The sequence below is a fragment of the Lethenteron reissneri genome, chromosome 4 (genome assembly GCF_015708825.2).
Source record: "Lethenteron reissneri isolate LAM-NWPU_2019-01 chromosome 4, ASM1570882v1, whole genome shotgun sequence".
In the NCBI taxonomy this organism is placed as follows: Eukaryota; Metazoa; Chordata; class Hyperoartia; order Petromyzontiformes; family Petromyzontidae; genus Lethenteron; species Lethenteron reissneri.
In genome coordinates, this window is record NC_083782.1 from 9924357 (window position 1) to 9950071 (window position 25715).

Genomic DNA, 25715 nt, shown 5'->3' on the forward strand with positions numbered 1-25715 from the left:
CCACTGCAGCAGCTGCCACATGTGGTAGTGGAGGTGTTGGTGCTGTTGCTGTTGGTGGCGAAGAGGCAGAGACTTGGGAACACATCAAGCGACGTGACACTTCTTGCCCGCTCTTAATTCATTCAAACATGCGCTTCCAGGCTTTCTCGCGCGTTCAGGTTCGTCTCCCCGTGCGTTTGTTGTTGTTGGTTTCTTCTTACAATGTGTATGCGATAAATTCACGCTGAGTTTGTCTTGATGTGTGTGAAGGTTAAAGTGTTTAAAACGCCGGGTGAATGGGCGCTTGCCTCCGCGCCTCCTCGTGTAGCCAAACTAAGACCACGACACTGCGATGAGAACCTCGCTGGGATGAGGACTTTGCTGGGATGCTGCTTGTTATGCAACTGCCCAGAGTTCACGGGTGGAAAAAAACCCGATTTGTCCAGCGGCTGGCATCGGGGTTTTTCTTTAATACAATTAAACCCGATTTCGGGGAAAATTAAACCCTGGTTTGATGAATACGAGACTCTGATCCAAGGCTTAGGCTGCTTCCTCGTCGGTGCTGCTATCGTAGGTTGGTCTTGATGAACACGAGGAGCTTCTCCTCCTCCACAATCGTGGGCGCTGCCAGTGAGTTCCTGAGCTTGGAATGGATGAAGCCCATCGCTGAGAAGTTCCGCTCGGATGCCGCAATTAGAACCAACTAAACCGGATTTTTCCCAATCTCAGATGATCGGGTTTAATATCAAAAGACAATTAAACCCGATTGCAAGAAACCCGCCTGTGCCACCCTTGCCAGGGTTAGCCCTCACATGGTGACAGTAACAGCCGGGGGGCTCTGGTCTGTGAGATGTTTATATCCTCACCCCACACGGTCACTACCTCCACCACACCAGATTTTATAAACTATCGGAATAAACTCTCAAACAAATCATCAAACGCGTGTGTGCCGGGCATCCACCAACATTTAATCCAGGTTCTGCCGGCTGTGTAACAGCAGCGGAATCTGGCAGAAGAAAGAAAGAAATGGCAAGATGAGTCTGCGTTGGTTGCGATGAAGTCTTGGTTTTTAAATGCGTTGTTGTTGTTGTTTTTCCGCACAGAGTCTGGTGCGTGCTGTGGGAGGACTGCTCCCCTTACATCGCGACCTGCGACTATCGGCACGACACTGCAGTCCACTCGTGCCCATCGTCATCGAGCAGACTGTGAGACCACAGCGCGTGCGGGGAACATTCACCCATTCGTGAGCAATCGGTCTGTGAACAGGTGGCCAAGTATAGTAGTAGGTGTTTACCCTTTCAACTGGTACAAAAACTGACACCTTTGTACAAGGGGTCATGTTTGCAATAACCACAACACAAGCAGTCAAAATGCAAAAAAAAAAGAAACAACTCCGATAATATTTACACTATGAGACCTCCTTTACCAGTGGCAAAATATAGTAATAGGTTTTTACCCTTTCAATTGGTACAAAAACTGACACCTTTGTACAAGGGGTCATGTTTGCAATAACCACAACACAAGCAGTCAAAATGCAAACAAAAAGAAACAACTCTGATCATGATAATGATATGCACTGTCCTTGAAGTTGATTGGTCCACACCCGAGACAGCTTTTCTTAGAGCCTAGTCTCCATTGGTGTTGGACCAGATCACCAAGTGAGCCAGAATGTGCCCGATCTCATCAGAGCCCAGGCACTCAGCAAGTTGAGCCCGTGGATGGTGCTTGGATGAACGATGGACGCGCATAAAATCGGTCATAGGCGGCTGTAACGTTATTTTGTGGACGGGGAGGGTCAATACAGCAACATCCATTGTCGTGCATGATAAAGGTTTTTGGGTTTAGATCGCGTTATTTATAAATGTGTTGTAACCCTCCACCACCCGACACGGCCAATCAGTAAAAAAGTGTCACGTTGACAAAAGACAAATAGTTCACTACTTTAGCTCACCGGTGTGTTGAAGCGTGAAACCACAACCTTTACAATTTTTGAGGACGACGTTTCGCTGGTAGTTACATCCAGCTATGTATTTTAAATCATCTAGATTGAAAACTAATTTCTTTAGAACTGATTTTTGTGTTTAGTTAATTGTCCTTCCCCCGCATCTCCGATTATTACGGTTAGCTTCTTACAGCGCGAAAGAAGTTCAACATACACACGTACCATGTGTATCATTTTTTTGCGTGTTTACCCAGGAAAGCCTCGCCTCGCATCAATACTTTTTCAGGAGGGTGCTGCCAATTTCTTGCAGTTGTGGGCGACATTGTTGTGTATTCACATCGAGTAATTTGAAGGTCACATTTTCAGCATTGGTATGTTCGGCCAATACGAGTCACCGGAGAACCTTCAGGATAGCCGTACACAACAAAGGGAGATCATACACACAGAGTCCGCACAGTGGGCAATGAAACCCATGGCCTTCTTGCTTGTGAGCCCAAGTGTTGCCAATGTACCACCCTGCCAACCAGCACGAAGTATGGTCCTCATCTAACAGTGTATCGATAAAAAGGGGTGTACGTGTACGAGCATGTTTTAGCTGTGACAGTGGAATTGAATGCCTGGCTGGGCGACGCTCTGGTCCGGAGAGATTGACTCGCAAACCGGAAGTGGATGGCACTGTCATCTGCTGTACTAAGCATGTTGTGATTTGTTTGTCGCCTCGAAGGGACGTGGGGAGAGGGCTTACGACATCTACTCACGCTTGCTGAGGGAGAGAATCATCTGCGTGATGGGTCCGGTGAGCAATCGCCTTCACTCGGGACAAACAAAGAGCATTTTACTCACAGGACGTCAAGCATCACCTTTTTTACGATTTGAGTTCACGTGTTTTGTTAAGAGAATTTGACTCGGAATCAGAATCTTTATTTAGACTCGCGGAATCCGATGAGCTATGAAGCTCTTATTTAAAGACGTGCAGTATTTTCATGGTGGCGAGATGTTAACGCCCTCCCCTGGAATGAAGGAGGTCGTGGTTTCAATCCCAACCCTGACGCCTGCTGTATATTTGGAGTTGGCGGGTCTCTCTCCCCATGGTTGCGAGGATTTTTCTCCTGGTCCTCCTGGGTTTTCCCCTCCACATTTAGAATCAGCACGCCTTTAGAGTATTTGGCTGGTATGAATTTCCACGTGATTAGCCACTTTGTTGAGCTATTATTTGTGGCCAGGTCGCTTCTGAAAAATGAGCTATACAGCTTAGTGGTCCTTACCTGGTAAAATAAAAAATTGTTTTAGTTTGGTTTTAATAGTTACGAGTTCAAATCTCGGCTGGGCGTATCAACCGGTCCATTATCCATCTGCGGTTGATAAAATAATGATCGCTTTGTAGACAGTCAGTACTGGTTGTCTGATCGAGGAATGCACTCCCGGAATGAGTTGTTCAACCATAGTCTTGAGACCACCGGGATAAATAATCACCGCCACATCGCTCATTAGGACAGAGACAAATTGACTTTCATTGAAAAATAATCATTTGTTATTATCGCGCAAGGCTAACTTGAAGCTGCTATGTTTCACAGGCGACTATAGTCTGCCAGCAGGGGCCAATGTTGCGTCGTGGTTTTTACCCAATTAAGTAATTTGCTCGTAATTATAATTTGGATCGTGACGCCTGCACGCACAACCTAATCTCGCTTTTAAAATGACGTCACGAGATCGTTAACGTCCGATGAGAAACAGATGGCGTGTTTTGGTTAATACACGTACAGTTAGTCAATTGGCAGGGTGCGCACGCGGGTACTCCTATAGCACCTTTACACCTTCAGTATTAACCAGGGCAGCCGCTAGGTTTGAACCGCGAACTTCGGCAATCGAGCGGCTCGGCCGTGTCACCGCGCCCGCCCTTGCGCTGGCCTTCGGCCAGAGACCTCATCGATGTACGCTGCCGGCCTGGCGGCACGGCTTTCTTGGCGCGGTACGCTGACGGCGCGGTGGTGGTGGGGGTTGACTGCGCGGCCCCAGATTGACGACACGGTGGCGAGCCTCGTCGTGGCCCAGCTCCTCTTCCTGCAGTCGGAGAGCAACAAGAAGCCCATCCACATGTACATCAACAGCCCAGGTGCGCGCGGGACAAACGCACGGGCGCGTGGATGGTGACCGCGATCGCTCTTTCATTTCATTGTGGGTTTTTTTTTTGCAACAAACAAGAGCTCAGTACAAGGTACAGACCGCAACAAGGCGGGGGAGTGGGGAGGGGGGTATAAAAACTCTGCGGACTCGTGCCCGGCCTCGGTACTCACTACTCCTGGGCGCGTAGACGGGGAGGAGATGGGGCTCGCTGCCCCACACACGTGGGGACTACGAGCAAGAGCAGCGGCGGTTATAGACCGAGAGGCGACAATGAGGGATAAAGGCAGAACGGTAGGGGGAGCCGGCACGCACCAAGCGGACCTCCTCAGAAGTCGGGCGGGGCGGGTGACCGTGAACCCTTCAAGCCGCGCTGTGGATCCCTTTCCTGTCTGGGGACCCAAATTGGGACGTTCAAATCACTTTTTTGGGACCGCACATTGCAGCAGCACACCTTACCGTTGTTCAGCAGCGACGCAAGAAAAACAACACGCATTTCTTTCGATTTAAAGCTTTCGTGACTGCAGGGATACATCTTCTTGGTTCTTTCGGTAAAGTCACGTAGAAGGGAAGTAATAATGTTTTATTTTTATTATTTTATTACTTCCCTTCTACGTGACTTTACCGAAAGAACCAAGAAGATAAAACACGCATGTCGACCGGGCATGAGGAGACCCTTGCGGTGACAGAAGTGGCCGAGTGCACGCAAACAAATTGAAACGGCGTTGCCAGGTCAGAAGTTTTCGGCCCCTGGTACGCGATGAGTGATGCTCAGATGCTTGGAGTGATGAATAAATATTATTTGAGGGCCGTGTCAAAAGTGGTAGGTGATGTTTGGCTGTGGACCGTATAAAAGGAAAATGAGAGACCCTTTGGAAAGAAAGTCTGAGGCCGAATACAGCCCACAGGTCTCATAGGGTCCACACCACTTAAATGAATATTCTAAATAACCCTTGTAGAGATATACTTTAGCTATGTGTCCTGGGCTGCCCTACACAACGTTAAATACTTGAGGCTCTTGTTGGACAGCCCAGGACAAACAATGTCTTGTACATACTTCGGTGCCATTTAACTTTGTTATCAAGGTTACTGCAGCATTCTCAGTCTTCTCCTGTCAATTAAATAATCTGATGGGTGATGGGTTCGGTGAGCGACTGCTGACACACCAGTTGGCTCAAAGAACTGCAACTAAATATCTAAAATTACTTTTGAGATAAACACACTCCTGCGGAGGGAGCTGGTAGGAACGTTGGGTTGCTCGGTCAATGGCCAGGGTCAACGGCGGCGTGGTGTATCCCGCAAATATGGCCGACTGTGAGGGTGGGCACAAGCCGGCGTGAGTAGGTTAAACGTTGAGTTTTATAAGGGTACCACGGGGTGACCAGCCCCTCCCCACCCAGCCCCACCTCTCCCACCCCCCACCCAGCCCAAACCTCCCCACCCAGCCCCTCCCCACCCTCCCCGCCCAGCCCCTCCCCACCCAGCCACACCCTCCCCTCCTCACCCAGCCCCTCCCCACCCTCCCCACCCAGCCCTACCCCTCCCAGCCCTACCCCTCCCATTTTTGGATGCACAACAGACGGACGGACACAATAATCCCCTGTGGGCTGGTGGAACCAGGAGGTTCCTACCAGTATTATTTACGTTCAGCCATGCGCGAGGAGGACCGAAACCTGCCAGTCCGGCTCTGAAACTCCCACGAGGCCGCTTTATGAAACCGGCATCACCGTCGTGGGTGTGAACTTTCGTGGCGGACAATTTAATTCGCTTAACGTAACACACGCAACCATTCACCCTCCTCGCAAATTTCACGAATTGTCAGGAATTTTGGGGCCACGGTAAAAATAAAATCGATGTTTTTTTCTCTATTGTAGTGAATTTATCCCGTCTTAAGTGGCTGCGTATGTTTATTCTGACAATTTAATGCGTGTATTTTCATGTCAAAATCCATTTTAAGCGATGGATCAATGCGTTGTGACACGCGTACTTAATATGGTTGGCTGGCTGGCACCGGTGAAACGCTCCGGCAGTGATTCTGCCTCGATAACACGAGAGGGCGCCATCGTCGTGCTATTGCAACGTGAAACTTTTACTAAAAACTAAACTATTTCTCATTTTACCAGGTAAGGCCCCACTGAGCAATGTAGCCCTTTTTCAGAAACGACCTGGCCACAAATGATAGCTCAACGAAGTGGCTTATTGTGTGGAAATGTATAGCAGCCACATACTCTAAATGCGTGTTGATTGTAAATGTGAAGTGGAAAAACCGGGGGACCCGGAGAAAAATTCACCCGACCACAGGGGGGAACGTGCAAACGCCAACTATACAGCAGCAGGCGTCGTGGTTGGGATTGAACCCACGACCTCCTGCATACCAGGCGAGGGAGATAACATCTCCTAGCCACCAGGGCGACCATGTTATTGTGACTGCATTATTTTTTTATCCATTGACATTGCTTTATAATCATACCAAACAGCCCGTCACAAACGACGGAGCATATCTGCAATAGCTCTTTTGTGTTTTGGGTTGCCTATCACGTACACGCATTGACTTGCTAGCAAGGTGAGAGAGCCCATTAAGACGAGTCACTTTTGCAAAGAGGCTTAAGGTTTGCGGACACAGCAGTCTGTCGCGGCTGCACGCAGCGTTTTGCTTTGCATTTTCATTTGCTGGCCCAATGCAACTCGGATCGATGGTGTACATTTGATCACATGACATCTCAGTGCGATGGCGAGCGTGTGTGTGTGTATCAGTGCTACAGGCTGGCACACACCCGTTTTGCGCCGTTATACATTAAGTAAACGTTTATCGACAATTTAATGGGCAGTGTTTGCAGATACGCGTTTGAGAAATGCTTTCAAGAAGGCGCTTACAAGTAATGGTAAAGATTACCCTGTAGTCCTTCAGATTGTTAGCAGCTATAGAGACCGGCATGGCATATGATGGTGGTATGGTGTGGCCAGAACCATGCCCGCCTGCCTTCGTCTGCTCGGAATTGGCATTTACACATCGCACCTGGTACTAATTTAAGGATGAGTTGACCTAAGTGAGGCCCTCTCCAGATAATCACCGGCAATGTTAGCCACGGCCGAGAATTGAACCGAGGTCGTCCCGGGTTCGTAGAGGAGCGCACCAACCACTGCACCACCGCTCCCTCGGGCAGTCGACGCACGTGCATCACGAGACTCGCAGACAACATGGGCGTCTTGTCCTGTGCCGCGCAGGGGGAATGGTGACGGCCGGCCTGGCAATCTACGACACCATGCAATACATCCTGAACCCCATCAGCACGTGGTGCGTGGGCCAGGCGGCCAGCATGGGCTCCCTGCTGCTGGCGGCCGGAACGCACGGCATGCGCCACTCGCTGCCCAACTCGCGCCTCATGATCCACCAGCCCTCCGGGGGCGCGTATGTACGTCGTCGCAGTGCGCACAGCACACGGGACGGGGCACTACACGCTACGTGACTCGTGGCACATGCAGCCCCAACACACGCTACGCGTGTAATGCCTTGACTCGTGACACATGCAGCCCCAACACACGCTACGCATGTAATGCCTTGACTCGTGACACGTCCAGCCTCAACACACGCTACGTGTGTAATGCCTTGACTCGTGACACATGCAGCCCCAACACACGCTACGCGTGCAATGCCTTGACTCGTGACACGTCCAGCCTCAATGCGTGCCACGCGTGACATTTCACGACTCGTGACGCGTCGTGCCACAAGACACACGTAACACGCCGAGGCGAGACGTACGAGTTTTGGTTGATACACCCGCAGCATTAGCCAGGGTGGCTGCTGGGCTTGAGCCACAAACCTCTGCTACGAGCAGTAGAATGCGCTCTTGCTTGGCCACGCGAACTGCTCTGCTCGTTGATGGAGGCGGGTGCCGCGTTTGTTCTCACCAGGGCCAAGCCACCGACATCGCGATCCAGGCGGAAGAAATCCAGAAACTCAAGCGGCAGATCAACGGCATTTACGCCAAGCACACGCGGCAGCCAATCGGCGTGCTCGGTGAGAGAGGCCGATCGCATCGTCTCACGTGATTGGATTGACCTCAGAGGTCACCGAGAGACCGCCGCACCTCGCCGTTGCTTCCCTCGGCCAGATTTCCAAAACTGTTTTCGATCGGCGTTTGAACCTCCTAAGACTGCTGCGAGCGTCTCATCGTCGCCTTTTGGCGGGACGTCTCCCTCTCGGTGCACGGTCAACACTTCCTTCAGCCACCTCTTAACAAGGTCGTCGCCTCCATTAAGCCTTCCCCCTTGGTTGCACAGTTGACCCCTGCCCTTCCAAGTTGATTCAGAAGGGGGCGATGGTTGCTTTGTATATTCCAATTTCATTATTTGCAGTTTAATTCGTTTCATATTTGGGACAATGACACCACAGCAGACCGGTATCCTACAGTTGCGGGTGACGTCGCAGGAGCTTGAATGTGCACTGTGCGAGTGAAGCTCACGGGGCGTAGCAAATTTCCTGTTCATGCAGCCGCGGTGTTAAATCGGGGCGGTCGCTGAATTCGAACCGTGAACCTCTGCAGCGATTGGCGAATGCGCCAAAGCCGAGCAATCTCATCACCCCCTTTGCTTTTGTTTGGTGTTGTTTCTGACCGAATGGCATCGCGTGGTCGCAGAGCAAGTGATGGAGCGCGACCGCTACATGAGCCCCATCGAGGCGCAGGAGTTTGGTCTGATCGACAAGGTGCTGGTGCACCCTCCCCCCGACGGCGAGGACGAACCCCAGCTCATCAGCAAGGAGGGCGCGGACGACAAACCCGAGCCCTGAGCCAGTGTGGTGTGGCACGACGCCGCTTGACGGGCAGCGTCGTGCGATGCTGCGTTACACTGCATCAGCACTGCAGTGGGTCGCAATGCTGCGCTGTAGTATCACAACGCCTCCCTGCAGTGTCACAACGCCTCCCTGCAGTGTCACACAACTCCACGCTGTAGTATCACACAACGCCTCCCTGCAGTGGGTCACAACTCCACTGCTGCAGTGTCACAACTCCTCACTATTCAGTTAATTAATATTCAACCCAACTTAGCATACAATACTTTTCTTTAAAAATGTAAGCACTAAGTCACGCAGCATACAAGACTGCGATTTAAAGCTGAAGTTATTGGTGGCAATAATTGTGCCATGTTGTTGCATCCCAACCCGCACTGACCAGCATGGTGAAGTATGGTCACACAACCTCCGTGACCGACACGCGTCAGGAGGCCTACATCCAGCAGCGGATTGAAAATGGGCCGTGAATTCTGAGTTGTGGCAACCCGCAGCATTGTTTGAGAGTGCTGCCACACAGTGACCACACCACTGGACATGCACTGCAATTCAGAGGTCACCGGTTCGATTCCATATTCCGGCGTGGCAGTTGAAACAATTGAGAAAGTTTTGTTTAAATCCCTCCCCCCACTCTACCCCTGTCCAACCAGCTAATATAATAAACAGTTACACCTCGGTTAAGTCAATCAGCCGGTCGCCTGCGTTGGGATAACTCAACTTATTTTGCCAGGTAAGGCCCGACTGAGCGATATACAGCTCTTCAAAGCCACCTGGCTGTCACTATAGCTCAACGAAGTGGCTTATCACGTGGAAGTTTATTGCAGCCAAATCCTTTTCAACGTGTGGCGGTTCCAAATGTGGAGGGAAAAACTGAAGGACCCGGAGAAAAATCCACGCGACTACGGGGAGACACGCAAACTCCAAATATACAGCAGCAGACGTCATGGTCGGGATCGAGCCCAGGACCTCCTGTACACCAGGCGAGGGAGTTAACATCTCGTAGCCACCGCGGCGCCCCTGAATGTCGCGTGTGGGGACTCCCACTTCTCGCCTCGTTGGGTCAACGTGGAAGGCTCTTCCGGCAGCAGCGGCGTGAGCAAAGCAATTGCAACGCTGCACGTGTTGCGTTGTTTTACCGTTGCATGAATAAAGGTTGCGGTTTGCGTCCGTAACGTGCAGCTTTTGTTCAAAATCATTGTTTAAATGTTTCATGTCGAATATGTAATCACTGGCCCAATGGTCGGATGGGGGTCACGTGAGATTAACCATGTCGGCATGGCAAAGAATTGGCATTAAATAAAAGGTTAATTGCAAATATTAATGATTCGTAATAAAATTGGATTGATCTAGCTTTACAAAGTTATTACACTTGATATTGTGTATGGTTTTAAAGAAAAATCTACAATGCCCTTGTATGTTTGGTTTTCGACGAAAAGGCCACAATTCTCTGCCGAGATCTCCTGCCTGGTTTCGAGTGGCCTGTTGGGTCTAGAGGACATCCACTGTAATGTGCAACTCTCGTGATAAAAACGAGTGACATATTTGCAGAGTTTTACGCGGAACGCCGCCTCTTGCAGAACGTGCAGACTTCGTTGCGCCATTCCACTTCAGCTTTGCGCGACACTGCTTGCACAACAGTACATCACAACGTCACACTGATAAGAAGCACCTGGCATCATTGCATCGCGAAAGGCGGGGTGCTGGAACGCGATTGTGGCTGGCGACTTCATGTCACATGGCCCACATCTACATGAGACCCGCTACTTCTAAACGACATGGAAATTATGTTTTTTGGTAATTGCAGGGATCTTAGCCACACTTATAGGGTAATGTTCTTGGCTCGTGTACGCGTTCGATCGTTGATTATTTTTTAAAGTCATTGAATAAAGCCAAGGTGTACGTGTATGCACCTCTGATTAGCACGGATGGTTACGTATGGTGCGAAAGAAGGTCAACATTTAGTATAGTGCGAGCGTGGTTCTCAAAAGGTATTTAATACGAAAATTCTGTAATTCTATTCGGTCATCGGTAGGGAATTAGTTCCCCACCCTTGATTTAAGGTTTTTGTCAGAAGGCTGCAAGCTCACATCTTGGTTGGAGGTTGACTTGGCCCATCTTTGCTCCACAGCCAACAACAATATAACAACACAATCTTTGTGATGTGTATATAGTAAGTGTGTGTCTGTGTACAGGAGCTCAATGGTTTACTGTGGTGCAGGCCAGAATGTGGGCTTGAACCGATTGTTTGCGATATTTTGATAATGGAAAGCCCGTTGAGATTGAGTTGTAATAAATAACTGCGTGGGAGCAAGCAGTGTGAAACTCGCGTCTTCGGTGGTAATAAAAACTTCAAATCTAGATTAAACTTCAAATATAGATTGGTGGTAATATAGTGTATGGTTTTGAAAGAGGAATCAATTGTCACGCACCGCGATATTGTAAAATGGTAAAGCGGATAAGCAGCGTGGCTCTGTTGTCAACTTGGCTCACAAAAACTCTATGCAAGTTTATAACTCGATCATTTGGATCGGCAAAGTGTAGGAGTTCTCGCACAAGCAATTATTAGGTGGGTATTGTGCAGATACATAAACATGCTAGTCGGTCGATATGTATACAAATCATGAAATGTGAAAAATGTAGCAAATGGAACTCAGAACTTTTGGTAAGTACGCTGACAATCACTTCTTCAAGCAATAAAACATGACGACAATCCAGGACAATGCATTTGTAATTTATACTGCACGATACAGCAATGTTGTACGTACAGCAAAACAAATCAACACTGCATAATCCAGTGAGATTTAAAACGCGTTTAAGTCGTTTCTCTCCAAATTTAACATGCAGGCTTTTGCGGGACATAGTCCGGTTATGATACACGTTTTGGTCAGATCGTAAACCCTCCAATTCATAAAAAGTTGGTGTTTATAACTCTTATAGGTGAGCACTAATTGGCTGTGTTGGGTGGTGGAGGGTTGACGACACGGAGGTGATGTGACCCCACTTGAAGCGCCTTTATCAGTCAAACGAGGTCCGTGTTCATCGAGAGCGTGGTCGACTCATCCTGGTGACGGAACCAGCCATGGAATGGAGTTTCCCTGCGAGGATTCTCGTGATTCCGAACGAACAGGGGGAGAGGGGTCGCCCCCCCTTGTGGCCCTTCCCCAACCTGGACATCTCCGCTAGCACATTCGCAAACACGAGTGCGGCCACGATGGAAATATAGTGCCTTTTATTTGCACAAATTGTAGAAACAGAGAGTTTAACTCAAACAATGTTCCCAAATACAACGCAAAAAAATGCGACGTACAGCAGGAAAAAAAAAACACGTAAGGAATACAAGGTGAAAATATAATCGAGAATAAAAATGGTAATAGAGCAAAACATTGAATACAACATTCAGAAAATGTTTAAATCAACCAGTGTGTGATTGCTCGTGTCATATAAGTGGAAATTACAATTAAGAATTTTTTTTTGCAGTGCCACGTAATGTTTAAATTTAATTAAAAATTGGCTCAATATCGGCGAACTGACTTCTGCCCAAATTAAATAACCTAAAATGAATGTGCAATTACTCGGTTATGTTTGCGTTTAAAATAGCCTTAGTGGCACCGAACAACGGTACTGACTTTCGATAGCATAAGGTGACATTTTAGGCAATGTTTTTCAATATTTCAAAGACAAACACGTGTATATACGAATAATACCGGCAAAATAAAATATTTTAACAAATAAGCTGGGCAGGAAAAAATCCATTACCTTAAACTTTTAATTCTCAAAAAATAATCATTTTATGTTAATTATACACGTAATGGACTGCAGCATTAAACATATTAGCGCAAAAAATATAATTAAAAACATTAGCGCACACATTAATAGTACTTTCTATGTATTTTATTCGTTGTAAATTTTGGGCCCGACAACCCAGGCCACACTAAATGTGCTGAAAGCGCGCGCTGCCGCGTGCCCACGATGCGTCTGTGACGCGTGGGATGAGAAACACCAAAGTGGCTTCATATTAGATATGACGGTCCACTCGTAAAAACAACATTGACAAAAATAGCATTTTCGCCTTAAGTGCTTAACATCGGGGCCGCGGAATCTGCATTTGCAGTGCATTAAGAGACACACAAACTTGCACGCAACATTCCATACACATGACGAATACTATCAAAAGATTTAAAATAAACACGGCTCATTGTTTTGACAATTTGATATCTGCCGCTGAAATTAATTTCTTATTTTTTTTAAAAAGGGTTAGTTCCAGTGATGTATCCAGTTGCATGATTCAATTGAGCTTCAATGGGCCAATGATTTAGGTTTTGATAAGGCTCGTGATCATATACTTAACAAAACACCCACTTAACAAAAATGATTGATTAGTTTCTCAAATGAATACCGATGCTACATCTACAAATGTGTTTATTATTAGAGCAACGCACATGATACTTTGTATTGTCGTTAAAAGTTCGACAATGTTAAGCCAATGCATGCATTTTTGTTTGATCAAACATGGTGATACAAACAAATGTTTTATACAGATATGAAATCCTGAAGTGTTTTAAGTGCCACGCTCTTGTTTTCGAATGTTTCCTGCATTGAGACGTAACCGGGCAATTGCAAAATGATGTAGCCTGACAAGACAATGCAATGACTGATCTTGAAACTTTGTGATCTACATGGTCACCCCATCAATGTCCCGACTATTTGATCTCCTAAAGGACACGTTCTTGCTGCTCAAATTATTTGCTCAGTGCACATCATTTAATCTTCCGTAGAAAAGTGCTTTCCTGCCAGTGACTTTTGTAACTGTGAAAGAACGTGGCAGCCACTCGCTGCTGGGTCCGGGAGGTGTTGTGGGGGTTCGACAGACTCCGAATTGTCGTGTCTGTAGTTCCCTCTATGATGCAGCTTTCTCCATTATCCAGTTAACAGACAAGATGTGTAACAAAAATGAGATAATGTGTTGCTATGAAGCTTGTGTGATCCTGAACTAAACAAGTTAAATGGGTGACTGCTTCTGTAGAAGCTTTGGCCCCGCTGACAAGACAGCGCCAAAGCAATTGGGGTCCGCGAGATCAAATTGTGCATAAAAGAGGTAAAAGTGCAGCCCTGCAATAGCTAGCTCGCCAGTTCTGGTGGAAGGGTCTCCACTCGACGGAACTCAAAGAGAAACACCCCTGGAGAGGGTGTTTTGGCCTACTCTTCCACGCCGGACAGATGTCTTGGTGCATAGCTGTTATTTTTATTATTATGTGACCCAACAAGCAAGTGCTACATTTTTCTTATTCTAAAAGAAACACCATTAAACGTGAAGTGCAAACATAAGTAAGATATTTTGTCTGGTGCAGTGATGATCACATTGTAATGCCAGGAAAATGCACGCTTAGGTTCTTGAAGCTAAACCAACATTGAGGAATTTTATTTTTATCGTTTTGCTATTTAAATTACCAATTATATCCCAATTTTTCACACTATCGAAGTCATGTCATGAGCCAAAAATACATCCTGCAACCCGCATGGCCAGCACAGCTACCTGGTATGTCATCTGTGGGAGGTGAAACTGGAACTCCTGTGCTTCTGGAGTTACCTTCAGTCGTCTCCAATCATGTTGAGAATATTTCATTTAAAGTGGCCCATAGCTAGTTGTGTAAGAGGATATTGAGAATTAAAAATAATACGAATAGCTCAAGTAAAAACATCAATTAAATGCCAATTTTTATCTTGATGCCCTTATTCCAATTATAAAATGTTTACTGGACACAACACCGGAACAACCCTCAGTGATACCAACACGCAGACATTTCAAATTGCAAAAGTTTGGTGCCCTGGTTACCAGGATTATGTTTTGTTGCGTAAATATACACTCATGTGTGTTATGGCGTGGATGGAAGAGGCGGGAGAGACCAATATCCCTCCGCCGTTATTATCATTGGGGCCTGCACAATCAGGCCGTTATAAAGGAGCCACATCGCTCGATATGCCAGCCCTTTGAAAGGAAACTAAAAGAACGCTTTACCATTTGTTAAGGTGTGCAAAGTGCAGCACATGCCATAAGAGGCCCGGCATTAAAATGGGCCAATACAGTTAGCTTACAAATTACACGCGTCATGCGAATTAGGAAGATACCGAACCTCAATGGCAAACACCGATTGCCATCATCATCAATCGCTTTTTGTGTTCACGATGGTAAAACTTGTATGCAAAAAAAAAGAAAAGAAAAAACAGTTTGAAAACAAATTATAGTTTTACATTTTGTTTGAATACGTCACTAAAACAACACACAATGTCCATGTTCAGAGCTGCGACCTTCTAACACTGACCCTCTCAGCGTCTGGGGTGCATGCTGTATGAAGGGGAGGGTACATTTCGCAAAAGTGGCTTAAATGCAAAACGGGGCAATTCTCACGTTGCTTCGCAAAGCGAGGATACACTCATCGTTTAGATCGTCACAGATCACCCCAACTTTGAAAGTGTTCTCTTGCGGTGCCACCAAGCCTCCCAGTGCCGGAAGAGACCCGGGAGAGACCCGGGAGAGATGCCTGGATCGTAACAAAAAACACATTTCCTAAAACCGGGGAGTGCTTGCAAGCTGTATTGTTTTTGTACACATTTAAACAAGCTAATGAAAATAACATTATGACCTGCAGTGTGGTAGGGAGGCATACGTTGCATTCCAGGAGACAATGGTGTACACTGTTTTATTAACTTCTAATTTCTCACACGAAGTGTTGACTAAACACTGCTTGCCACAAGGATTAGCAACATGACTTGCCCATTGTCTGTCAACCCCATTGCGAAAATACCAACTTTAAACCGTTGGATTAACTTGATATTCCAAATATAGATTTGTGTAAACGATAAATGCCCTTTGCGTACATGAGGACATTTGCATCGTGTCCCACAACTATTTCTCAGTAGGCCCCTGGCTTGTGATGTTTGGCCAATTCCCTGCCTGCAGAAGAGAACTTGAACCCAGGGGGAGGTCAACTCACAACGTGAGACGGATAGGTTAGCTACCTACTTGCTGCACTGCCCCATGGAGAAGCACGTTGTCGCCCTACAGATGGGTGTCCTGCGCACGTGAGTGGTTCAGTGGTTACGTGGCTCCCCCTAGCCCTGTCCTCACGGTTGGAAGATTGCATCGGGCGTACAGACCTCGTCCAGTAGGAAAAACACGCAAAGGACAGCGCGTCTATCCCGAGTGCCACTCACGCCTCTCCGCCGCTCCAGTGTGAAACATTCAAACAAAACAAAAAACAACAACAACATAAATCCACCGCGAGAGCGTCATCAACAGCTGCCCACCTTCCAGTGTCATTGCAAAACATTGTGGTTAAAACAAAGCATTCGAGTTGTACACACGAGTTGACAGTTGTTTAACAAACGCGTGTCAAGGGCTGTGTAAATGAAATACTCAGGCACTGCGCGATTTATACATGTTTGATCTTGTCCTTTGGTGAATACAGCTGTCGGTTGGATTTTTTTCCTTTTTTTTGTTTCGTATTTAGTTTTTTTCTTCTTCTTTTATTTAAGACACTTGCAAAGATATTGTTCACAGCGCACTTGCGGATAATATTATTGTATTGCTTTGACCGTGCACATAACACGTGCCAGGGGGGGTTAGGGGTCAGGCGCTAGATTCAACACAAGCAGGACACACGCTCCACTCAGCATGACGCCGCGTCTGAGCCAATTTACAACGTAAAACCCAGTTTAGCTTGCTCACGCGAAGCACGCATTCGTGGCGTACCGAGGGATATTCTCACAAAGGCAGGAGTGGTGGCATCCGCCTCGAAGGCAGCGGCTCTAATGGACCACGCAGATCTATGAGAGCCCTCAAACCAGCATGGTCGTGAAGCAACGAGGAGATGGCAGTACGGCAAGTGGATTCAGGAACACTTCTGGCGTGCGTGTCTTCTCTTGCCACTCCTTTTCCTCCACGTTAAAAACACACTCCACTAAAACAAAATCGGCCGAACATCCCAATGCATATGCATGTCTCTTCTCAAAAAAGCATATCGATATTCGGTGAGGGTTACCTGCATAAATGATGCCACTGGATTACACGCCTCGATACACTTTTTATTTTTTAAACAGCGTCCTGTTTGAAAAAAATTTGGCCAATTAGTTTTTTGAGTATGGTTTGTGCATGGGTGGAAACTGCAGTGGTCAGAGAAGTTCATACGGAGCGTGAAGAACACACAACTCTGCTTTAGAGATGGTCTATCAGACACCCACTTGCTGTACTGTCTCACACCAGAGGTCGCAATCGGGTTTTGATTACTTACCCATACCCGGCCGCACCAGGGTCGCAAATGGGTACCCGTACCTGGCCGGGTACGGGTACCCGTTCCCTACCCGTACCCTGCCCGAAATGAGTGACAAACGGTTACTCACCAGTGACTCACGGCCTACCCGTACCCGGCCGCACCAGGGTCGCAAACGGGTAGCCGTACCTGGCCGGGTACGGGTAGCCGGGTATCGGGTAGGGTACGGGTATCGGGTACCCGGTTGCGACCTCTGTCTCACACAGACATCACCGTGCTCTCCCCTTCAGTTGGACATCTCGTACAATTCCACGTTTCTATGATCCACGGATCCTGCCTCAAAGGTTGCTGGACAATAAGCATGCATCAGCCAGCAATAGCAGTTACCATTCGATTATATAATGTTAAAGTAATATGTTTGTATTAATTGCATTTGGGAAAGTTAAACGCTTACTTCTGTCCTATCAGATTTAACATCCTGACTTGAGATACATCTTAAAACAAACAAAAGGTGAGACGTTTTATTTGCCAATTAAAGCGGCCAAAACACACTTAGGGCCAAGCTGTACTTTTATCTCTAAATTTGGCTGAATTATTTTTTTCTTTCATAAGTTGGTGCGATGAAAGGTTCATAAATAATAAGCAATAAACCTGGGTTTTACATTTTTGAAGATACGGTAATTGTATAATCTTCCAAATTAGAGTTTTTTTGGGGTTCGATTCAGGTAAATATATAAAAGTGTCGTTAAAACCCACCATCAACCGGCACAGCCAACTAGTAAGGGTTGTCACGTGAACTTTTTACGACACGTTTATATATTTACGCGATCTAACCCAAAAAAACCTCTATTAGGGATGATATTGGTCGCGAAAGCCCGTGTTAAATTGTATAAACTGTTGAAGCTTCTGCGCGTTGCGTTACGATTTTTTCACATCACAGCTTTTGGAAAACGCTGCCAAAACGCACAAATGAACGGACAGTCAAAACTACTTTGAGAAGAAGATATTAAAATAAAATAAAAACAATCACACTGACCTCATGTTATGAACACATATAAGCACCATGTTAAAGTACTCATCATACAATACAGTAAAGCGCACTGATGTTACTGGTAAGCATTTTGGAAAAAAAAAAAACTATATACGTTTGCAAAAGTTCAATATCCCGTTCTCAAAACCTCTTTGGACTGCCCGTCCCTGCGACAAGAAATTTGCGAGCGGTTTGAACGTGCGACCTGGTTGAGCGTGAACCCAGGGGCAAGCGGTACGGAGGAGCGATAGCCCCCCACAAACCACTGGCGCTGTTGGGGTGCATCACCGGGGAAGCGGGGGGGCATCATGCGTGAGCGAGCGTGGATCGCGCGAGACTTACACCGCGAGCTTTCTTCTCTTTAACAAAGCAACAGCGCTGTAAACCTCAAACCGTACATTAGCGAGGGATCCATTATACCCGTATAGTTTTTGCATATTAGATTAGCTCGCTGACCAAGGCACAAAGAGTACTGACGCAAGACGACAATTCGACGAGCCGCTGTTAAGAATCGCCGGCTTGTTATGGTTTACTCGTGCTGAACGTCAATACAATTTGCGTTACTTCCCAGCGTTAAGTATTAAGGCGCCAAAAACAATTTCTGTCGCAAAAAAGAAAAAACCGACCGTTTGCAATGGAAAATAAAGAAAGAGTTCTTCTTCTTCACGAGACGATGTGAGACCGTCACTGCATAATGATGATGGTCGCGATGGTTTGCCAAAGAGATACACACACACGCACAGCCCACAATTCACAGTGGTGTCTCTCTATCCTCTTTTTACTTTGCTCTTGTCAAATCGCATAGAAGCATTAAGCTAAGGCCACAAAAGATAAGCTACATTTACTGACAAAGGTCTTTTCAACTGAATATATTAGACCTGAATATACAGTATAAGGAGGCTCAATATAAAGCTGCCTTGGTGCGTGTCAGATTTGAACATTAAGCATAACAACAGTAATAACGGTGAGACAAACACGCTAAGTTTGATTTTTTGTAAATAAAAAAAAATTCTTTTACAAGTCAAAGTTGCTCTTTTTAAAAAGCAAAATAACAAAAAACAAAAAAAATCCACACCGCTTGGCGATGCAGAGCTTTGAAGAACTGAATGAGTTGTGAACGAATTCGTGACTTTATTAACGGGCTACGGAAGAATGATGACTCATTGCTCTCAGAAGTGCTTTTCAAGGTCACGCCACGTGCCGTTTCGGCATTTGATGTCAGACGCTTCGCTCCGCGTGCTAGCAGCCTCTTCAGGGACCGAATCGGCGAACGTCGTGCCCATTGACGCGTGCGGACCAACCCAAAACACACATCGGAGAGCTATAGAGCACAACCGCGAAAAACTTACTCATTATTGCTGTTGGCTTGAAGGCACATTTTACACATCTGTCACAGTAAAGGCTCATTGGGATTAGCAGGCGTTTTGGCCAAACGTTGTACGAGGCAAAAAAAAAAGAAATGCTATAATAAGTCCTTTATCTACCCAGGAAAGGCTTGCCGAGTCTCAAGACTCCCTTTCACGAGGATTAAGAAATGTTTGGCCAATCTCTTTCATTGGCAGTTTTGCGAATGGGAGAGACTAACGTGCCCAGGAAATAATACACCGCAGTCGCAGTCGAGGGAAACGATCATTAACATTCATGCTGATAGGGCCAATTTGCGCAGACTTCAGGGTTCTATTCACGTTAAAACTGGCCAGCTTATTTCACTTCGGAGTTAACAAAGCATTTCTGTCTGCTGTAAAGCAGGTGTTAAAGATCCTGTGATTTCTGATATTCATACAGTCATTGCGCGGTAGAAATTATTGTTACCGTCGTCCAAATTACTGTTAAAATTAAACTTAATAGAGCTTTCTCAAATGAAAAACTATTAGGTAATTAAAATTATGTTTTACGCTCACAATGCATGCGTTGAATCGTGCATGTGAGGATCAATTGTTTGTGATTCATGTATGCCACTCGTTTTTATAGAACTATAGAATCTGCAGGCACCACAATGGCGAGCAAAAGAAAAAAACACCCCATTTGTGAAGAGAATCGTGACCCCAAATCTTGACAAGTCATCAAACTGTAGTGTGGAATGGGCAGAATTGTTCCGTCCATATTAATCACGAGATTTCCTCCCCAGATTTCCCTTTGCAGGTCCCAATGGACACAATGCATCTCAAAGAGCTTCCAGCTGGTTAGATAAAGGACGAACGATTTGCATTGAACCGAATTTTTGTTACATCACTGCCAGGTTGCCAGGCAAAACGTGTGAGCGAATTACAGAAGGAGATTTTTAAAAAAGTTAAAGGGTAAGCCTGGCCACAGGACACTGCCACAAACAACAACCGCCAAAAGTCAATCGGGATTTGAACTCTCGGACACATTTTGACGATGACAACTCCGCTAACCACAGTGCAAGGCCTCTTTGTTCAGAGCAGACGGGCAGCTCCACGGAGGTGGGCACAGGGGTTGAACTGGGTTCACGTCGGGGTCACGGTCAGGGTCAGGGCGTGCAACGTAACTGCACGGTGATTCCATGTGCAGCAACCCGACGTAGACTGGAAGTAGTTACAAACTCTTTCACGATCGCACTTTCGCACTTGAGAGATGTGGAGATTGGAATAGGTCACCCACTCGTTATTGTGGGTGACGATCTTCATCCCAATGTGTTCCATAATTAATGGTTAGCATTATCAGATAGAGTTACAAGTGATTATATTAAAAACATTAGGATTTAATTTGCAGTTATAATAAAGGGTTAAAGGGTATTCGTATTTCAATGCACACTGGGCAGTACTCATCTCTGTTGATATCAATGAACTCGAGGTGGAAATTCCACATTCTGATGCCGAGGACCAGTCTATCCATGATACAACCACTGTTAACAACCGACAAATTCGTGTTCGTTCCCATCAACCCCCGTAGGGATGATGGGCTTCAGTTGACCCACTCCTGACACGTAAACTCGCATCCTTCCAGTTGTGACTTGAGCCCTCAGCCAAGAGCTTCAGCTGCTCAATCAATCTCGGGTATCGAGTAAGATGAAAACTATATGTCCACGTGAGAGGTTTTTTTGGACATGGGAGCAAGGCATCGGTACGCTCACGCTCGGTCTCATTTTCGATTCATGCCTGAGCCGTACATTTGTTACTTTTACTAAATTCTCCAAAGCGAATTCAACCGATTCATAGCGGCACCTAATACCCTTGTTCCACTGGAACATCCGAGCTGAGCCACCGCAGGGCCGTCACGGTATGTGTGGTTTTTCCAAACTGCGGAAGCCTGGCCTCACGAGACATCTGAATCTGGCTTGGGGCCAAGCGGGGCCGGGAGACGGGGCTAACATCGCGTTCATTGCGCGTGACGTCAGTGGCACGGCTCGACTTCTGCAGTGGAAAAACAACGTGGTTCAACATGGCCAGGGGTCAGCACCAAAGTAACAAGAAGAGCCATTCTTTTCGAATTTCAAGAGCCGCACTGGAGTCCTTACAAGAGGCACCGCACGCGGCTTCAGAGCTGCAAGTCGCCGACCCCGGAGCATGGCCGGTTGGACAATGGGGTAAGAAATTGTTCAGTTTCAAGATGGGATCAGTTTACGTCGGGTTGTCAACGGTCCGTAATCGCCAGCAACCTCAAAGAACGCACTTTTGAATCTGCGAATCCCTGCGAAATCAGCACACGTGAACCCCGATTTTAAGAGCCCGGTTTACGCGTGCACACGTGTGCATACTACGGCTGTAAATGTGCGCACATACGGCACGTGTGTGCGCGCGCAGTCATGCGCTGCGTGATTACAGTATTAGGGGGCAGGGAAAGCCATTTGAGATCGGGATGTGGGAAGAGCTTCACAGAAACTGATGTTTGCCTCAGTCTCAAGTACAGGTGTCTCCCACCTCAAACAAGCAACGGGGTGGTCTTCTGTTAATGGTGAAAATTCCACCTTCCCATGGAGAGGACCAGTATGTCCACAGAATGGCCATGGGTCGTGGAGGTTGCTTAACCGTACTTCACCACGCTGCGGCTTGCTGAACATTAAGAGCACAGAGAGTGGAGCATGGTACATTAAAAAGCAGTGGATTTTGTTGCACTGCCCTCTGCTGTCAACATACACCCACAATGCAATATGGTACGAATTGTATTGACCCCAGAAGGCCAATGGGCCGAACCGAAACCTGACCGGTATTTAAATTCTCAACCTTCTCATTTTAAGTGAAGTGCTCTGACCCAGCCGGATGTTGTCGTCACTTTGGATGTCTCACATTTGCATATTGTTCATGTAAGTGTGGAAGAGTAGGCCAAATATCCTCTAGAGGGACTCTCTAGACTTCCCACGAGTGGACACCGCCGATTAGCACGGTTTGGTTACGTACGGCGCGAAAGAAGTTCAACACACGTACACACATTAACCCACACTCAGTCGTTGCAGCTTTTCAACATCCCATTCTCAAAACTTTTCGAACATCCGCCCCCCGTGTGTCACACACACGAACACACCTGTGCAGAGACACCGAAATAAGTGGTACGTTCCTGCACTGCGGGTGCTCAGTGTTTTTAAGAGTGGAACGGAACATTTTTTGCAAATGGGGGGGGGGGGGGGGGGGGTATTTTTACGTAGATAAAAGCACTTGGAAGCAGCCAACAAAACAGCCAGAGTCCCATTCGCCCCACTGGCACCACTAATCTCTCTCTCTCTCTTACCATCACGCCAACACTGGGAGCGTGTCGCCCCATTAACGACAAAACACTGACTTAATTAAGCTGCGAGTCACACCAGAACCTGCGACAATCCACTACTCCCATCCATAGCTGCAATGTTTTCCCATCCATAACATATGCATTAGAAATTAGTGCATTTAGGTTCAATCATATGCAGGGCAACAGAATTAAACCGTGAAAAAGTTGTAATTTTTACCCATTACACTTTTCTTTTTTAAATTTCCACAACATGTAAACAGACCTGTTGCTAAATATAGTTTAAAAAAAAAAGAGTTATACTGTGTATATATATTTTTTTTGTTTAAAACTTTCAGATCATACTTAATAAGTGCTATTGTTATACTGCTTGTAGTGTATTCTTGTGCACAATTATGTACTGCCCCGTGAGAATGACACGCACACTACGCACCGTATATACATACACGTTCTATAGCATGGTGTTACAATGGTCTGAGCGCATAGTGTTTTACATTAGAGGGAAGAATTCACAATTTTATATTTCTGTTTGAAAATCAATTCACCAATATTTAGCTCCATGTCCATGACATTTGTTTTATATCATAAATAAACCTCCGTTTTAGAGTCCAGGGGCTTTTGGACTGTTGAACACTTTTGGCGCTAAAAAATTATTACTTTTTTCGCGCTACTTACAAATATATAGTTTTCATTTTTAACCTGCTACTTTTTCTGCCACCTATGAACAGGCCACATTTCAATGTATACCATTCGCTTGTTGTTATGTTATCACGAGTTATTTTTATGAACCTTTTTTCATGAATGATAATAACCATAATATAACGCTAAACCTCATTGCACTTGTCTCCGAAGATCATTTCTATGAAACTGCTGCCACTATAATTATGAGAAGGTCGCTATAGTGCCGTTGCATCGGAGGCAACAATTTCGTGTATAATTTTTAGCGGAGCCAAGGTCACAAACACGGATCACATTATCAACGAGCGAGATAGCCAATCAGCAGCAGCAGCAGCGGCGAAGATTCAGCCAATCGGCACGTGACAGCCCCACGCAAAAGGGCAGCAAAAACTGAAGCCGAGCTAGCTGGGACCAACCAACCAGAAACGAAAAACAACGGACCAATCGCGTAGTAAAAGCACGCGGCAGTCGACCAATCAAATACGAGTAAATGTGTTCATCCAATCAGCAACTGGTCATTACATCGACCGTTTATAGATCCTTTGAATATTAGCAGTATATTCTGCCAACAGACTTGACTTGCGGCTGCGTATTTTCGCAATCGGGCTGATGCACAAATCGCAAACGAAGATTGAAAATTTTGAAATATTTGAATTCCAGAGTGCTCGAGTCTCAAAGGCAAATTTTGCGGAGCTGTCTTGTTATTCGGATATCGAAGCAAAGTATCTTTGTACGTGTGTAAGAAAAGTCCAGAGTGCCGAGAGAGAAAAGCCTCGCAAATGAGACGAACACTTGCACTCTGCAGAGACAGCCCATTGCGAACACGCCTGCGTACTGCCTACGACAGGATATTGCCCAGAAATGGGGTGTATCTCGTGTATATAACCACGGCTCCCGCTATAATCGGAGAATCAAGACTCCCATGCTTATGCGACCCATCAACTTGACCCGATTCACTGAATTGCATGCGTGAAGAGTCTGTATATTCTCAGAGGAATTCTGACGTAGTACAGTATTACATTTTGTAATGCTCCGCAGCGAGTTAGAGTAAATAATTTTGTCGGCTAACGTGTTTTTTTGCGAATCTTTTTTGTTAAAACTCTACCTTTAACACCTGCTACCTGTACGCCACGTTGACAACTCATGCTAATAAAAGGCTCTCATGCTCGTTCGTACAAGTGTGAGTGCTGCGAGATATAAAAAAGGCTCAAGAGAATAATGATAGTAATTGGACAATTCTGACAATTGTTGAGCTTTTACCATTTCCTAGGTGCATGCAAGTGTGGACACTTGTTAAGTGCAATGGAAAGCACTAGGTGTTTCGTGCGTTTGTTTATGTGTGTGCGCGCGTGCGTGAACGTGTGTGCGAATGCGGAACAAAAAAATAACACAATTTGATCTAATTTCTGGTCATTCAAAATAAAATCGATTTAAAAAAAAATTCCCACCGTAAATCCTAAGGTAATTCTACAAACTCGCACTTATACGTATAGTAAAAAAGAAAATTCAACAAACCAGACCTCTCTGTCACTACCACCACCTTTGTCTCTCCTTCATCCTCTCGTCGAATCTGCCAGCTCTGCAGAACGATGCCTCCCCGCCCCCCCCCCGCGACTGCCCATGGAGACATTGAGAGGCCGTTCTTTCACTCACTTGGTGGGGGGGGGGGCGAGGGAGGGGGTGGTCAGCAAATTCTCTCGCGAAACACTGGCTGCCACCAACAACCTATTGCGGGCACACTCTCGGGACAATCTTGACGATCTGTACGACACCCAAACCTCCGTTACAGAGCTCGGTCGATCTCAGTTCTTATTTGATGGTCAGTTCTCCATTCCAACGCTCCGACTGGAAGAACGTTACATTTAAAATAACAAAAATAAAATTTTCAAATGAAAAAAAAACTACGCCCAGCTCACGTTTACCGCTTTTGCGAGTCGAACGCAAAGTCTGGGGGGTGAGTGGCGACTTGCAGTTGCGTGACTTCGTAACAGGAAAATGATGAAGGCTTCAACCTAAATACCAAGACTGCTGCAGCGGGAGAGGGAGGAAGAGATAAACATTGACAAAACATTACTCCAAACATTTACACGTCGTCGTCGTCGCCGCAATTTATTATGAGCCATTCAAGCCTTCAGCCAAGAAGGCCTGAGATGGAGTGAGGGCAAGTGCACCACATATGTTTCATTGCTGGTTATGAGCTAGAGATGTTCTCCTATAGTGGAGAGCTGT

The 25715-nt window shown here is 46.4% G+C and overlaps 2 protein-coding genes across 4 annotated transcripts in view; one reads left to right on the forward strand and one right to left on the reverse strand.

Moving 5' to 3' along the window:
• Window positions 1-11541, forward strand: CLPP (caseinolytic mitochondrial matrix peptidase proteolytic subunit). Its single transcript, XM_061564744.1, has 7 exons — window positions 1-158; window positions 1083-1184; window positions 2646-2717; window positions 3938-4034; window positions 7268-7455; window positions 7955-8060; window positions 8680-11541. Exons 1-7 carry the CDS (start codon window positions 129-131, stop codon window positions 8829-8831), a joined length of 747 nt encoding a protein of 248 aa, XP_061420728.1. The 5' UTR covers window positions 1-128; the 3' UTR covers window positions 8832-11541.
• Window positions 11542-12045: 504 nt separating this feature from the next.
• Window positions 12046-25715, reverse strand: part of LOC133350415 (nuclear factor 1 A-type-like) — a 103258-nt gene continuing 89588 nt past the window's right edge. For 2 of the 3 annotated variants that reach the window (XM_061564769.1, XM_061564754.1), the window contains one exon: window positions 12046-25514. In XM_061564769.1, coding sequence (XP_061420753.1) covers window positions 25494-25514 — 21 coding nt within the window. In that variant the 3' untranslated portion in view covers window positions 12046-25493. The remainder of the gene's footprint in view (window positions 25515-25715) is intronic. The other variant, XM_061564763.1, reaches the window with a different exon arrangement.